The sequence below is a fragment of the Vombatus ursinus genome, unplaced genomic scaffold (assembly GCF_900497805.2).
Source record: "Vombatus ursinus unplaced genomic scaffold, bare-nosed wombat genome assembly UNPS02014770.1, whole genome shotgun sequence".
Lineage (NCBI taxonomy): Eukaryota > Metazoa > Chordata > Mammalia > Diprotodontia > Vombatidae > Vombatus > Vombatus ursinus.
This window is the reverse complement of record NW_020954548.1, coordinates 12,439,985-12,457,049: the sequence shown is the minus strand read 5'-3', so window position 1 is coordinate 12,457,049 and position 17,065 is coordinate 12,439,985. Positions and strand designations below refer to the sequence as shown.

At 34.5% G+C, this 17,065-nt stretch overlaps 1 protein-coding gene across 1 annotated transcript in view; it reads left to right on the top strand.

Annotated features, from left to right (window-relative positions):
• Positions 1-17,065, top strand: part of CNTLN (centlein) — a 476,456-nt gene that overhangs the window by 128,676 nt on the left and 330,715 nt on the right. Inside the window, exon 5 of the mRNA XM_027863054.1 lies at positions 2,171-2,255. Within this exon, the coding sequence (XP_027718855.1) occupies positions 2,171-2,255 (85 nt within the window). The remainder of the gene's footprint in view (positions 1-2,170; positions 2,256-17,065) is intronic.

Below are 17,065 nucleotides of genomic sequence, written 5' to 3'. Positions count from 1 at the left end.
TATCCACTGTACCACTTAGCTGGCAAACTAATATACAGTAACCTCACCTGAAAGTATATGCAAATTTCACATCTGCAGCACCTCTCCCCCTTCTCTATTAAAAAAAAAAAAAAAAGAAAAGAAAAACACCCAGATATCTGTTTTTCAAAATTGTTCTCCTGGTTCTGCTTGTTTCATTCTTTGTTAGTCTATAATTTTCAGAGTAATATTAAGCTTATTGACCTATAGTTTGCTGATTCTGCTTTGTGCCCTTTTGAGAATCAAGGACATATTTGCCCTTCTCTAATCTTGTGGTACCTCTCTCATTTTCCATCATCTGTTGAATATTGCCCACAGTGGCTCAGAATTTATATGTAGTTCTTTCAGGAGCTTAGGATGTACATACTTCATATGAAGCAGATTACTTGAATTCATTAAGGGCAGCTACGTGCTCCCTTTCTTCCTCTTTGTTTTGGGCATCACTTCACTATTAGTCATTTTTATTTTGTCATTTCCAGTACAAAAGTTATTCTTCTTGACAGAAAATAGAAGCAAAAGAGGAGTTAAGCAGCTCTGCTTCTATTTTTGGTCAATTATCATGGTCCCATCTATCCTAAGCAAAGGTTCTGTCTCTTCTTCGATCCTGTTTTTCTCCAGTATAGTTAAAATAAAACGAAACAACAAAAAACATGTTATTGTCCTCAGCTTTTTTCGCCTGTCCCAGCTCTTTATGACCTTGAACGTTTCTTACACTATTTTTATAGAAGCCTACCATCTTATATTCATCCTCTCTTACCTAGTCTAGCTTTGATCTTTACATTTGATTTTAAAATCTAAGTTGGTGGGTGAGTTACCTGTACGTCTCCGTTAATCTCTTTAGACAAATCCTTTCTTTCCTTCTCACAGGAATCATTTTCCTTTGTGTCTAAAGGATTTTATTCTTGAGTATGGTCTATTCCTCCTAGGCTGACTTCCTGTATAGCATTTAATCCAGGGGATCTTACTTATCTCTACTGTGAACCTTTTGAAATCTACTTTCCCCAAATTTAGGATGCATGTCAGACTATGCCCAGATTTCCATTATTTATGTTTCATAGTCTCTAGAATAAAAGTGGTCACTTCTAAACTTTATTAATTAATAAACATTGCATGCAGAACAATTCTGTAAGTGAACACGAGAAAGTTTTATAAGGTAACAACAGAAAACATATACCTTAACCTTTACCAAAATTGGAAAAAATATGAAGCATAAATTATGATTTAATGATGTTTAAAGAAAATTGTTAAATTCCTTTAAAGTCACTAAGAAAAAATTATTCGAAGAAAGAAACACAAAGACTTTACAAAAAAAACCATTTTTTGTTATACAAGAACGTGTGTTTAATTCCAGGCCTTTTGTCTTTAGCTTTCTTTGTTCTTCAGATGAATTTTAGTGAAAATTTTGAATCATAACCAGGTATTTATTTTTTAGAAAACTCACATTAAACTGTTTAGTTGCTGTATTACCACTCCTGAGTGGCAAAGAAAAAAGAATACAAGAAAAGTAGTTCCACAAAGTTCCAGAAAAACTAGAACTGTTTTACTCAATCACAAAATATTAAACTTAATCTGTTTTTTAAAATTGTGTTCGAGAATATGAAGAATAACCATGATTAAGAGTCACAAATGACTGTAGCTTTATGTTAGATTCTGATATGCTGGTGGCCTCTCCCTTTCCAAATAATATAGAGCTATTCTAGCTGTAGTTCAGTTGAAGTGTTTCATGCTTACCATCCTTTTGCATTCTTCACATTAATTGCTACCTTCAGGGTCACTGCTATTGCTATTAATCTTTCTTCCCACTCTCTTTCCCTTACATCTTCAAAGTTTGTTGAGAACATGGCATCAAACTTTGAAGAACTTGCATAAGTACAATTGGATAAAAATGTTAAATATCATTTTGGTTTTCTTTTAGTGGGTACTCAAGTCTAGTAACTCAACTGGTTCTTGTAGAATGAAGCTATCTCAGTTATTTACAGTTGTAATTTGCTGTCACTTGCCATATGGTCTCTTATTAATTCTGCAAGGACTGTCAGCTTCAGATAATTTAATTTGGTGTACTTTAAAGTGACATTCAGTATGAAGACATGACAAATTTGAATGATTAACTGAAAATTGTGACTAATAATCAATATATTTGTTTTGTTTCTAGAGAAAAAAATAAAGCCGAAGCCAGGGATAGAAAAGTGTTAGAAATTTTGCAAGTCAAAGATGCTAGAATAAAGGAGTTGCAAAAGGTTGGTATTAAGGTTTGAAAAATATTAAATATTATTGTAACTGTAATCCTCCAGTCTTTCTGTTGACCTCCAAACTTGCATCTCCAGCTGCCTTTCAGACATCTCAAATTGGATATCCAGCAATCATCTTCTGTCCAAAACAGAACTCATTATCTTTCCTCCTCTCCTACTTTCCCTAAGGGCAATACCATGTAGTTCCTCAAGCTCACAACCTAGGAATCATCCTTGACTCCTCATTATCTTTCACTTCCATATCCAGTCTGTTGCCAAGGCCTGTTGATTTCACTTTTGTAACATTTCTCAAATATGCCCCCTTCTGTCTTCTGACACTGCCACTACCCTGGCCACTATCCTTGACCTGTCACACTTGGACTACTGCAATATCCTACTAATAGGTGTGTCTGCTATAAGTCTCAGCTCCATCCAGTCCATCCTCCATTCAACCACTAAAGTGATTTTTCCTAAAATTGCAGGTCTGATTATGTCACACAGTTCTCTCTGTTGCCTTGAGGGTCAAATACAAAATACCCATTTGGGCATTAAAAGCTCTTTATATCCTACCCACTCCTTCCTTTCTGGTTTTCTTACATCCTACTCCCTACAATGTACTCTTGGATCTAGTGACAGTGGTCTCTTGGCTGTTCCATTTCTAGACTCTGGGGTTTTTTCCCTGCTGTCATGAATGCTTAGAATGCTCTCCCTTTTGTGTTTCAACTACTGACTTTGCTGGCTTCCTTTAAGCCCCAACTAATGTCCCACCTCCTACACAGGAAGCCTTTTCTAACCCCTCTTAATTTTAGTGCCTTCCCTATGTTAATTATTTCCTGTTTATCCTGTATATAGCTGCTTGTGCATGTTTGTTTGTTTTCTTCAACATTAGATTGTGAGCTCTTTGAGGGAAAGGACTGTCTTTACCTTCCTTTGTATCCCTTGTTTTTAGCACAATGCCTGGAACATAGTAGGTGTTTAGTAAATGCTGATTAATTAATTGTTAATTGGAATTTGAGGATTTTCTTTTTAACAGTATAAGCAATTTGAATTGACTGTTTAGTTCATCAGTTTGCTTTAGTGGTAGTAGCCTATGGTATCTGTTTTGAAAAGATATAATTCTGAATAAATATTATGAATAAATAGTATGATTTTGTGAAAATAGTTCATTAGACAAATATAATTTTATTACACTCTACCTTTTATTTTTAGCATTCCTTGCATTCTGGTCAGTATTTGAAAGTATCAGATTTTCACATGAGTCAAACATATTATAGAAACATCTAGGACATATTTGAAATTTAGACTCAGAATATTAAAAAAAAATCCCCAAATTTAGTATTTACAAAGAGCTATGGAGTTCATAGAATCAATAATAGTTTATCTTTGCAGAGAGTTTAGATCATTACTGCAAATCTAGTACTGAAGAAAATTTTCCCAGCTTGGGGCAAAGTCCTACCAAGAGGTAGGACTCTTAGAAGTGAGACTTTGAGAAACCTAGATTTCAAAGTGGTCTGCACAACCATAAAAAAATTTAAATATTTGTAGCAAGTTCCTTGCTTGTAGACTAGATAAAAAAATCATTAAATCATGCTTTTTATCCCTTACTCTTCTTGACATGCTCTAGCTGTCTGGTCAAACAGGCCTTCTTTCTATTCCTCACACACAATACTCCGTCTATCATCTCTGTGCCTTTCACAAGTTGAACCTTATTCCTAGAATATACTCCTTCCTTACCTCTACCTCTGAGAATTCCTAAGTTCCTCCAAGATAAGTTTAAACACCAGTTTCTACAAAAGGACTTATCTGATCTACCTTAAGTACTCCCTTCTCCAAACTGTTAGTGCCTTCCCTCTAAAATTATCTTGTCCTTATTTTTTATGTATTTTGTATATATTTCTATATGTACATGTTGTATCTCTGTTACTCCTTCTTTATTAAGCACTTATGTCCCAGGTACTATGCCAGGTGTTGGAGATCCAAAGACTAAAATAAATATTCCCTGTCCTTATTGATGTTATGTTCTATTAGAAGATATGAATATATGGGAAAATATTCAAAATAAATATAAAATAAATATAAAATAAAAATAAAATAATAAAATGCTGGTGATGGTACCAGCATTGGGGTCAGAGAGGGATAAAGAAAAGTTGTAGATGAGTTATGAAAAGGCACTAGGGATTTTAAGAGGTATAGGTGAAAAAGGAGTACATTCAGAATAAAGGGGACACAGCCTGTTTAAAGGCATAGAGATGGGAGTGTGGAGCACTGTAGATGTGGTGGAGGAAGACTAGTTCACCTTGACTGAGAGTATTTAAAAAGAAAAATAATATCTTATATGGTGAGAAGGGTGGCTTGAAGGTTGCAAATGGTTTTAAATAGAAAACAGTGGGTTTTATATTTGGTCCAAATGATAGAAAGGAGGTACTGGAGTTTTTTGAGCAGGGGAGTAACATGATCAGATCTGTGTCTTTAGCAGAGTTACTTCCTGCAGTTGTGTGAAAGATAAATTGGAATGGGGAGATATTTGAGACAGGGAGACCCATTAGAAGACTTTTGATACTCCAAATAAGAAGTGATGATGGCCTAGATTAGGGTGGTGGCTGTGTGAGTAGAGAGAAAAGGATGGATGTGAGACATATTATGGAGATAAAATGACAAAGATTTGGAAACTAATTGGATATGTGGGGTGAAGAAGACTGGATAAAGGGGTATAGGAAGAATAAGGAGATAAGGACGACTTTAAGGTTGCAAACCTAGGTGACTGAAAGGATGTTGAATGCAAATTTCTATGTCAAATTGTGACAAATTGTGACTATTGTTATGTTTTTCTCTTTGAACTCTTAGGTTTGTCAACCATTTTTTTGTTAATCAATTAAAAAACCATAACAACTTAATATGAAAATAGTCTCTTAAAAATACTACATTGCTTTTTTAAAAGTTCTAAAATATGAACTTGGTGTAATCAGTTATTGTTTAAGAAGAACTCAGGTAAGGTGCTTAGTTTGCTTTGCTGCCATATTTACATTTTGCATTAAATATGCTTATATTTGAAAAAATAGAATCTGTATTCTTATAAAAAATTGGAATTATGAATTGTTAATTTATTCAGGATTTTTTTATGATTGTCTTCAATATTATCATGGTTTGAGATAATCACAATTTTTACTTATAAAACTCTTCTGTACTCCTCAGTTCATCTGCAATTCAATTGGTTTCTATATTTCTTAAGATAGGAAGAAATTATACTTGCAACTTGTTTACATATCATCTAAATTGATTTATAAGTCAGGTAAGTATTGTCATAAGTTATGTTATAAAGTTTACAATGCTTTATTTTATGCATTATATTTGGCAAGGTTTAGATTATTATAGTGTACTGAATAATTAAAGTAACATTGCAATTTTTAAAAAGTTCTTGGCTTTCTAAGACCACACACTAAACTTTCTTTTTTTTTCTTTATTATTCTCTCTAAAATGGTGATAGTTCCTACACATATCATTTTTGGGTAGAACTCTTAGCTCATCTTTAAGATCCTGAATTTTCACAACAAATATACTTTTAGCTCACAAAAGTTTTGAAAAATTAAAACTCCGCTTCCAGGAGCCAAGATGGCGGAGTACGAAGTAAGTCGCTCTTAGCTTCCCTTATCAACTTCTGAAAGCCCAGAAAATATTGCTCCAGGAAAAACCCTGGCACAGCTGAACCAGAAGAAAGACAGGGTGCAGCAGTCCACTAGCCTAGATAGCTTGAGGGATTAACGGAAAAGGCCCCTCTTGCCTTGGGGGAAGGGGAGCAGTACAGAACAGGAGGTGTCTCAGCAAGCTAGCAGAAAGCCCCAACTCAGCATACCAGGAGGAGATCCTGAAACCCAGGGGGTGGAGCAGGCAAATACCAACACTGGACCTCTGAGTGCCTCAGTGAGGGCAGGGGGAACCTGTGGAAACCAACTCAGAAAACCACCAGGTACCTCTGCATTCTACAGCAGTCTCCCAGTGCTTCAGCAGAACTCTGTGAAGTGTTCCAAGGGGCCCCAGGAAGATAAACATCCTGCAACATCTATCTGAAAGGAGCTGAGGAAAGCTAGAGGAAAGGAAAAGCAGGCAACCTCCAGGGGCCAGCCTACCCAATCCTACCCCTGGAGTTCCAGTGTTGCTGATTCCAGCCCATTACCAGGTAAGCTGCCAGAACCCTGCAGCCTCCAACTACCAACATCAGAGGCCCCAGCTCACAAAGCCAGTGACCAGACCCTAGGCTCCCAACACAATAAGCTTGGGTTAGTGCCCTCTGCTCCCCAGCAGGAGAGCTCAGTCTCTTTAAAGGCCAGGAAATAAGCAAACACCATGAGCAAAAAGATTTTTTTTTTTTACCGTAGATTCATATCATGAGAACAGTGAAGATCAAGGCAGAAATTCTGAAGAGGACAACATTGTCAACAAACCCACATCTGAAACCTCAAAAGGGAATATGAGCTGGTCTGAAGCCCAAAAAGCTTTCTTAGAAGAGCTTAAGAAGGATTTTAAAAGTCAAATGAGAGAGGTAGAAGAAAAAATGGGAAAAGAAATGAGAGGTATTCAAGACAGAGTCAATAGCTTGGAAAAAGAAGGATATAAATTAACCATAGAAAACAAGTCCTTAAAAAATATAATTGGCCAACTGTAAAAAAAGTACACTGAAGAAAAAAAGTCCCTAAAAAATACAATTGGCCAAATGGGGAAGGAGGTTCAAAATCTAATAGAAGAAAACAACTTGTTAAAAATTAGAATTGGGCAAATGGAAGCTAATGGTTCTATGAGACAGCAAGAATCAGTCAAACAGAAACAAAAGAATGGAAAAAATAGATGAAAACGTAAAATACCTCATTGGTAAAACAACTGACCTGGAAAATTGATCCAGGAGAGACACTTTAAAAATTATTGGTCTACCTGAAAATCACGAAGAAAAAAGAGCCGGGACAGTATCTTTCAGGAAATCATAAAGGAAAACTGCATTGAGGCCCTGGGATCAGAGGGTAAAATAGCCATAGAAAGAATCCACCAATTACCTCCTGAAAGATATCCCAAATTAAAAATGCCAAGGAATATAGTAGCCAAATAACAAAATTAACAAATCAAAGAGAAAATACTGCAAGCACCCAGACAGAAACAATTTAAATATCATGGAACCACAGTCAAGATTACATAAGACCTTGCAGGTTTTACATTAAAAGATAGTAGGGCATGGAATATGATATTCCGTAAGGCAAAGGAGCTTGGATTACAACCAAGGATCAACTACCCAGTGAAAATGACCCTACAAGGGAAGAAGACACTTGTAATTCTTGAGAACTGTATTGTTATTACACCATTTTAAAGGGATATACATAAAGGGGATGGATATAAGTTGACTTTGATGTAATGATAAAAAAAAAAAATCTAATCAAGTGGATCCAAGTAAGTGGACTCATATGATCTAAGAAAATGTACTGAGAGAAAAGGAAAGGAGGAGGCAGACAAGGGTAAATTACATTACAGGAAAAGACACAAAGACCTGTTACAGCAGAGGGAAAGAAGGGAGGGAGATAAGCATTGTTTGAATCTTACTCTCATTGGATTTGGCTCAAGAAGGGAATAACATAATCAGTTAGGTGTAGGAATCTAACTTGCCCTATAGACAGTAGGAGGGAAAAGGGAAAAGAAAAGGGAGAGGGAATAGAAGGGAGTAAAGAAGTAGTAAGGGTAAAGGGGAAGAAAAAGGAAGGGGCTAATAGAAGGGAGGCGGGACTGAGGGAGGCGGTGGTCAAAAGCAAAATGCTAGTGAGGAGGAAAAAGGAGAAAAGAGAAAGAGAAGCATAACCGGGGAGGGAGGGAGATGGAGAGAAATACACAGATGGTAATCATAACCGTGAATGTGAATGGGATGAACTCTCCCATAAAACGGAAGCGTATAGCAGAATGGATTAAAAAGCATAACCCTACAATATGTTGTTTACAGGAAGCACATTTGAAAAAGAGCGACATGTACAAGGTAAAGGTAAAAGGCTGGAGCAGAATATATTATGCTTCAGCTGAAGTAAAAAAAAAAGCAAGGGTAGCAATCGTGATCTCAGACAAAGCAAAAGCAAAAATAGATCTTATTGAAAGAGATAAGGAAGGAAACTACATCCTGCTAAAAGGCACCATAGACAATGAAGTAATATCATTACTAAACATAAATGCACCAAATGGTATAGCATCTAAATTCTTAGAGGAGAAGTTCAGGGAGTTATAAGAAGAGATAGACAGCAAAACTATACTAGTGGGGGGCCTCAACCTCAGCCTTCATGAACTAGATAAATCTAACCACAAAATAAACAAGAAAGAAGTTAAGAAGGTGAATAAAATATTAGAAAAGTTAGGTATGATAGACCTCTGGAGAAAACTGAATGGGGATAGAAAGGAATATACTTTTTTCTTGGCGGTACATGGCACATATAGAAAAATTGACCACGTACTAGGGCATAAAAACCTCACAATTCAATGTAGAAAGGCAGAAATATTAAATGCATCCTTTTCTGATCATGATGCAATAAAAATTTTATGTAATAAAGGGCCATAGAAAGATAGATGGAAAAATAATTAGAAACTAAATAATCTAATCCTAAAAAATGATTGGGTCAAACAATAAATCATAGAAACAATCAATCATTTCACTGAAGAGAATGACAATAATGAGACAACATACCAAAACTTAGGGGATGCAGCGAAAGCAGTTCTTAGGGAAAGTTTTATATCTCTAAATGCTTGCATGAATAAAATAGAAAAAGAGGATATCAATGAATTGGGCATGCAACTAAAAAGTCTAGAAATGAGCAAATTAAAAATCCTCAATTAAACACCAAATTACAAATATTGAAAACCAAAGGAAAAATTAATAAAATTAAAATTAAGAAAACTATTGAACTAATAAATAAAACTAAGAGCTGGTTTTGTGGGGAAAAAAAAAACCTAATAAAATAGACAAACCTTTGGTTAATTTAATTAAAAAAAAAAAAAGAAGAAAACCAAATTACCAGTATCAGAAATGAAAAGGGTGAAGCCATGACCAAGGAAGAGGAAATTAAAACAATAATTTGAAACTATTTTGCCCAACTGTATGCCAATAAATTTGACAATTTTAGGGAAATGGACGAATATTTACAAAAATATAAATTGCCCAGATTAACAGAAGAGGAAGCAAAATACTTAAATAACCCCATCACAGAAAAAAAAAATTGAAGAAGGCATTGATGAACTTCGTAGGAAAAAACCTCCAGGGCCAGATGGATTTACAAGTGAATTCTATCAAACATTTAAAGAATAATTAATTCCAGTACGATATAGATTATTTAGGAAAATAGGTGAAGGAGTCTTGCCACATTCTTTTTTGATACACGCATGGTGCTGATATCTAAACCCAGAAGAGTCAAAACAGAGAAAGAAAATTATAGACCCATTTCCCTAATGAATATAGATGCAAAAATTTTAAATAAAATATTAGCAAATAGATTATAGCAACTTATCATAAGAATAATACACTATGACCAGGTAGGATTTCTACCAGGAGTGCAGGACTGGTTCAATATTAGGAAAACTATCAGCATAATTGATCATATCAACACCATAACTAACAAACCACATGATCGTCTCAATACATACAGAAAAATCTTCTGACAAAAGACAACACCCATTCCTATTAAAAACTCTAGAGAGCATAGGAAGAAATGGAGTCTTCCTTAAAATAATAACTAGCATCTACCTAAAACCTTCAGCAAGCATCATATGTAATGGGGACAAGGTAGAAGCATTTCCACTAAGATCAGGGGTGAAACAAGAATCTCCTTTATCACCACTGTTACTCAATATGATACTTTAGCTTTAGCAAAAAGAGAAGAAAAAGACATTGAAGGTATTAGAAAAGACAAAGAAGGAACAAAGCTATCACTCTTTGCAGATGATATGATGATATACTTAGAGAATCAAGTAAAAAACTATTTGAAATAATAACTTTAGCAAAGTTGCAGTCTATAAAATAAACCCACATAAATCATTTACATTTCTATATATTACCAACAAAGCCCAACAGCAAAAGATAGAGAAATTCCATTTAAAGTTACTATGGACGTTGTAAAATAATTAGAAGTCAATCTGCTGAAACAAACCCAGCAACTATATGAACACAGTTATGAAACATTTTTCACACAAATAAAGTCAGATCTAAATAACTGGAAAAACATCAGTTCCTCATGGGTAGGCCAAGCTAATATAATAAAAATGACAATCCTACCTAAACTAATTTATTTATTCAGTGCCATACCAATCAAACTACCAAAAATTATTTTATAGAGTTAAAAAAAATAATAACAAGATTCATTTGGAAGAAAAAAAGGTCCAGAATATCAAGGGAACTAATGAAAAGAAATGCAGGGGAAGGTGGCCTAGCTATTCCAGATCTTAAATTGTATTATAAAACAGCAATCATCAAAACTACTTGGTACGTGCAAAGAAATAGAGTGGTGGATCAGTGGAATAGGTTAGGTATGCAAGACACAGTAGTCAATGACTATAGTAAACTATTATTTGATAAACCCAAAGACCCCAGCTTCTGCGATAAGAACTCACTCTTTGACAAAAACTACTAGGAAAAATGGAAAAGAGTATGACTGAAACTAGGCATAGATCAAAATCTCACACCATATACCGAAATAAAGTCAAAATAGATTCATGATTTAGATTTAAAGGCTGATACTGTAAGCAAACTGGCGGAGCAAAGAATAGTTTACCTATCAGGTTTATGGAGAACAAAGAATCATGACCAAATAGGAGATAGAGAACGTTACGAAAAGCAAAATGGATAACTTTGATTACATTAAATTGAAAAGTTTTTTGCACAAAGCCAATGCAACCATGATTAGAAGGAAAGTAGAAAATAGGGCAAGAATTTTTATAGCCAATGTCTCTGATAAGGGCCTCATTTCTAAAATATATAGAGAATCAAGTCAAATTTATAAGAATACAAGTCATTCCCCAATTGATAAATGGTCAAAGATATGAACAGGCAGTTCTCAGATGAAGAAATTCAAGTCATCTATAGTCATATCAAAAAATGCTCTAAATCACTATTGATTAGAGAAAGCAAATCAAAACAACTCTGAGGTACCATATCACACCTATCAGATTGGCCAACATGACAAAACAAGAAAATGACAAATGTTGGAGAAGGTGTGGGAAAATTGGAACACTAATGCATTGTTGCTGGAGTTGTGAACTGATCCAACCATTTTGGAGAGCAATTTGGAACTATGCCCAAAGGGATATAAAATTGTGCATACCCTTTGACCCAGCAATAGCAGTTCTAGGACTTATCCAAAGAGATCATACAAATAGGAAAAGGACCCACATGTAAAAAAATGTTTATTGCAGCTCTTTTTGTGATGGCAAAGAATTGGAAATTGAGAGGATCCCCATCAACTGGGGAATGACTGAATAAGTTGTGGTATATGAATGTAATGGAATACTGTTGTGCTATAAGAAATGATGAACAGGCTCACTTCAGAAAAACCTAGAAAGACTTGTATGGTCTGATGCTTAGTGAAGTGAGCAGAACTAGGATAATGTTGTACACATTAAGAGCTACATTGTGTGATGACTAATATTGATAGATTTAACTCTTCTCAGCAATACAAGGATCTAAGACATCTCCAAAGGCCTCATGATGGAAAATGCTATCCATAAGGAAGAATGAACTGTGGAGTTTAAATGCAAATTGAAGCATACCATTTGCTGATTTTTTCCCTTCTCTTGTTTCCTCTTTCTGGTGGTTCCTCCTATTGGTTCTAATTCTTACTTAGAACATCACTAATGTGAAAATATGTTTCATAGGAATATATATGTATAGTCTATATCAGATTGTGTGCCGTCTTGGGGAGGGAGGTGGGGAGGAGAGAAAAATTTAAAACTCAAAAGCTTATCAAAATGATTGTTGGTAATTCAAAATAAATCAATTTTAAAAAATTAAATGAGAAACATTAGTCACACAGATAATCAATTTAGAGCTGTAAGGTATGTTAAGAGATCATGAGGAAAATGAGATCCAGAGAGATTAAGCAAATTTCTGAAAGTTACACAAAAAGTATAAAAAGAAGAATTTAAACTGAAGTCCTCAGATTGCAGATCCAGAATTCTTTTGACTCAATCATTTTGTTCTTTGTTGTGATAGCTGATTAAAAGAAGAAAAAATTATCTGAAGAATGAGAATGAATTTTGCACTTATTTTTCAAGAACTAGAGTTTTTCATTTAATGTTTTTGGGTTCAAGATAGCCACTTTTTCTTCAACTATGATCTTGGTTCATCAGCTGTCTTTATGACAGGAATAGCTTTGTTTTTGAGAAATTTATTTATAAAACATAGTTTCTCTTCCTTTAGAAATATTTTAAAATTTTCTTATATATATGAGGTATGAAGATAAAATAAAAAGACTGAATTTTAATGTGCATAACAGAATTTCATAAGCACAGCCTTCATAATATGGCACTACCATTGGTTTTCTTAATGCCATTTCTTAAGAAAAAAAATTGGCAACAAAATTGCAGGGTATTATAACGAGATTGTCTTGTAATATAGTTTCTCCATGGATGGATGGATGTTTGGAAAGCATCTAAGCCAAGATTTGTCCTGCATGTCTCCCTTCCCCAATTAATATAAAATCACAAAAGAAATTTCTTAAGACCTTGAAGAGTTAAGTGGAAGTTTAGCGAATACATATTCATTAACTGATTGATAGAGAAAAGATTATTCATTGGTCTATTTAAATAATTATGCTAAAGGAGTTTGTAAAAAAATTAGTAAAGAGTTTTTCCTGTGGGGGTTACGACCAAAAAGCCTCTGGGTAAGGAGAGATGTTCCTCCTGTTATTGTTATTGTTTGTCGTTCATTCTGGAAGAGGATTAGGACATTAGGAAGGGCATGCCCATCATGACTTGCAAGTTAATTGGATTTAAATGAAGGAGGGCTGTGCAAAATCACCAGCCTTACTGTGTCGTCCAAAATCATCTGGGTCCAGTGGCAAGATATAGACCAGAATGACTTAAGATGGCCCCAATGTGCCCTTTATCAATTTCCTTGTAAGACACAATAGTAGAGTTAAGTTAGGAAAATAAATGAAATTGATTTGGCTCTTTGGGTGATTTAAAGAAATAAACAGTTAGAGCTGGGAAAACCATCACGAATTTTTGAACATAAACTAACTGAAAATGGTGAGCTCTTGGAAAAATTGAGATTTAAATATAATCATTAAAGATTATAAATCTGGATTTGATCTTGTCAAAATTTTATTCTGAAGCTATGTTATAATTCAAGTGTAACAGGGAATTTAATCAGGCTTCTAATAGCACCCACCTCCCAGATTTTGAGGAATAAAATGATTTTAGCATATTGAAAACTATATAAATGTTAACCATTATTATTGAGTTTTGGATTAATTAACATCAAAGGTAATTATGAATGTTTTTCTAAGAAAGATAAGTTAAGATTTTATAGAACTAAATAGAGGAAATTTGAAAAGTTTGGTGTTATGTTTAAAACCAAACCCAACCAAACCAAACCCATTATATTCTTTAGGCCTCTAGTTATTCTTGTGTTGTAGATTTTGGGAGAATATTGGATGTGATTAGAAATATTCTCTTTTAATGAGAACAAGTTTTTAATTATATACTGTTAATTTTCTACATTATTGTGAAATACTGTTAGAAAGGCCACTTCCCTATTGAGTTATTAAAATGAATGTGATAACAGTTTTTGAAAAATCATAATAATGAGGTACCTTTTCCCTTGAAATGTACAATTCTTATGGTTTAATAAGAGGTTTAATGACAGTCTCTCCTACCTGACCCTGCCAGCCTAACTGCTGAGGTTTAGATGTTAGGGGTGCTAGGACCTCAAAATTATGACTTGCCCAAATGGGTGCTGCCCAAATGAATTCAGCCCAAGCCTTCTTTCAGCCAAAGATGAGGTTTATTAAAGATGAGCCATATTGGCCAGACTCTTAAGAAATCTGAACATTTGTGACTAGTAAGATTGAGTGGGCATGAGGAAATCTCAGCCCCTAAATGGTGGCCAGGATAGATCTTAGATACAGAAAGACTATGGTAGGGATCTAGGAGTGGCCCAGTAGTTTGGAACGACTGGAGGAGGGACTGGGAGAAGGAATGTCTTGAGGGGAGTAGACAGTAGGTTGGGGTGACTGGGGGAGAGTCCTGGGAGAATCTTGATGGAAGTGACTGGGAGGTTGAATGAGGTCTAGATAAGATCTAGGATAGGAAGTAACCAGGGCCATCATAATTGACCATGGAGGGCTAGACTCAATTAGACTCAATTAACAAAGAATGGGGAGATTGGGGGAGTTAAGGAAAGGCCAGTTGATAGTATTGTAAGTTCAGGCAACTTCCAGAGAGTTCAAGAAAAGTTCAGGGAAGGGGTTTTTTTGGGGACTGTCTTAGGCCCATACCCCATCACAACCAGAGCTGTGATCTAAATTTTGTAACTATGCTTGGGTAAAGTTATAATAACTTGTTAACCATGTGGAAGAACTTAAGTTCTGAGAGTGTAAAACAGTAAATGGTTACTTGAAATTGACTAAATTGATGTCATTTAGCTAAAGTGTTGTGTCTTATGAATTAATCTGCTAAGAGATAGCAAGATTGTTTGAAAACTATTAAATATTCAATAGGATATATATTCCTCTAAAATACTTACAATTTATAGCTACTCTGAAATATAAGTTAGCAAATGGCTAAAGTAATAACTGAGAAATCAAAATGTAAACATTCTGAAGTATTACAGGAAACAGGCCTCCGAAATTCCTTAAAGTAATTTTAAAGAACTAGAAAAAATCCTGGCCTATGTTAAATGCCATGTAAATGAACTATTGTTATTTCTTTAATTGACTTTAGTTACTCTATTCTGATTAGTTCTATACTTACTTAAAAGTCAGTGAATACCAAAGGAGATAAGAGGAATGATTTTCTTTGTAAGATAATTTAAAAATGAATTCCATTGTCATTTGACTAGTAATAAGCTTCATGTTTTAAATACATGAAATTGGATATGCAAAAAATTTCTCATATTATGAAAGCTGAGAAAAGCTGTTATTTCCTCTTTTAATCTGAATGCTGTTAGATTATAAATGTATCTGTTATGTAATTAATCTATGTTTGGAAACTGCTAGTTGTTTAAAGTGTTTATTTTGTTTTAAATTATATAATAATAATAACAACAATAATAACAACTGTCACTCCTGGGAGAAGAGAGTAGCCACATCTTCGTAGGAGATCTTTGTCTGTGAGGATCCCTGGGATAAGATCTTACCAGCCCCGTTGACATGTTTAATACTGTAGTTATACAGTTTGAGGAACAAGAATCTCTCACAGCCAAAGTGGAGAAATTTACAAGTTAAACTTTAAATAATAAGTGAGTTTCATTTAATATCATTTGGAAAATCATTAAATTATATCAGTTACTAATTAGTATGTAGTGAAGCTACATTTTTGAACCAACTATTCACTGTATGTGTGACCTGGTGTTTACTATATATGAAAGTCCAGAATGTAATTATTCTCACATGACAGATCAATAGAATGTCCTGAGACTTATTAGGATATTAGAAAAATAACAATAACCTAGCCCTAAGCTGTAATTTGTGAAGTTTTTCTGTTTGAGGAAAAGTCTCTTGGGACTTTAATCTGCTGATATTCTAAGTTTTGATTTCAGGTGTAAGTAAGTATCTGACCTCTCATAAGACTGCTAGTCCATTATTCAAGGGAAATGCCCTGTGCTTCTGCAGTTTGAGGACTGCTACATGTGGATGTCAGTCTCTGGGAAAGTTGAGAGAATGACCTTGTGAAGGTAAAAGTGGGATTCTCTTGACTTAATTTCCCAATCTTGGTAATAAGGCATTTTCCCACCTACACATGTCTGAGCCTGGCTATGATATCTTGTGGCTCATAATGAGCCTTTCAGTGTGATTGGCTGTTACTGTGACTCACACCTGAAACCAAACAGAACTAAGAAACAGTATTGATACTACTCTGTCCCTAAGGGCAAATGTATGATGATGCCTCATATTTTTCATTGTAATAAATATAACAGGTAAACACCACTGGTGACTTTTGATTAAATAATTTATGCTAGCACAGTACTATTATGTTGAAGAAAAATTTTAAATCGTCAATTGAATTACAAATAATAGAGACCATGAGGCCTTACAATTAATAGGGTATTTAGTTTATAGGATATTGATACTACAACATCCTTTTATTATGTTAACATATATGACATATATGTTAATATAATCAGAATATCTTCTTGAGGGGGGAATGAATTAGAATCATATTTAGATAAAGATAGATAAAGATGAATGAAAATGAATATAAATTTTTTTGAAATTTTTGGAATTAAATAGAGCACACACTTTTGAGGAGCAACAAGATATATGACTTTTCATGGAGTATACATTGACCTTTTACCCTGTTTTCATGTAGGACTTAAATTCTCTGAAATTTCAGATATGGGTTCCTGGTTTGATGTTTTATAGTTCACCATCTCAAATAGTTACTAAATTGTATGAAGAGCTATTTTGTGAAAGTGTTGTAGCAGAAACACTTAGGAACATCTGTAAGTGACCAGACCTTCTATGAAAGACTCACCTTCAGAGCTGCCATCCACTGAGACATGCTCCAGAATGGGACCATGAGAAGTTGTTTCCAAGGACTACGCAAATACGTGAGACATCTGAAACTCAGCTGGAGATTAAATGGTCATTGTGGGG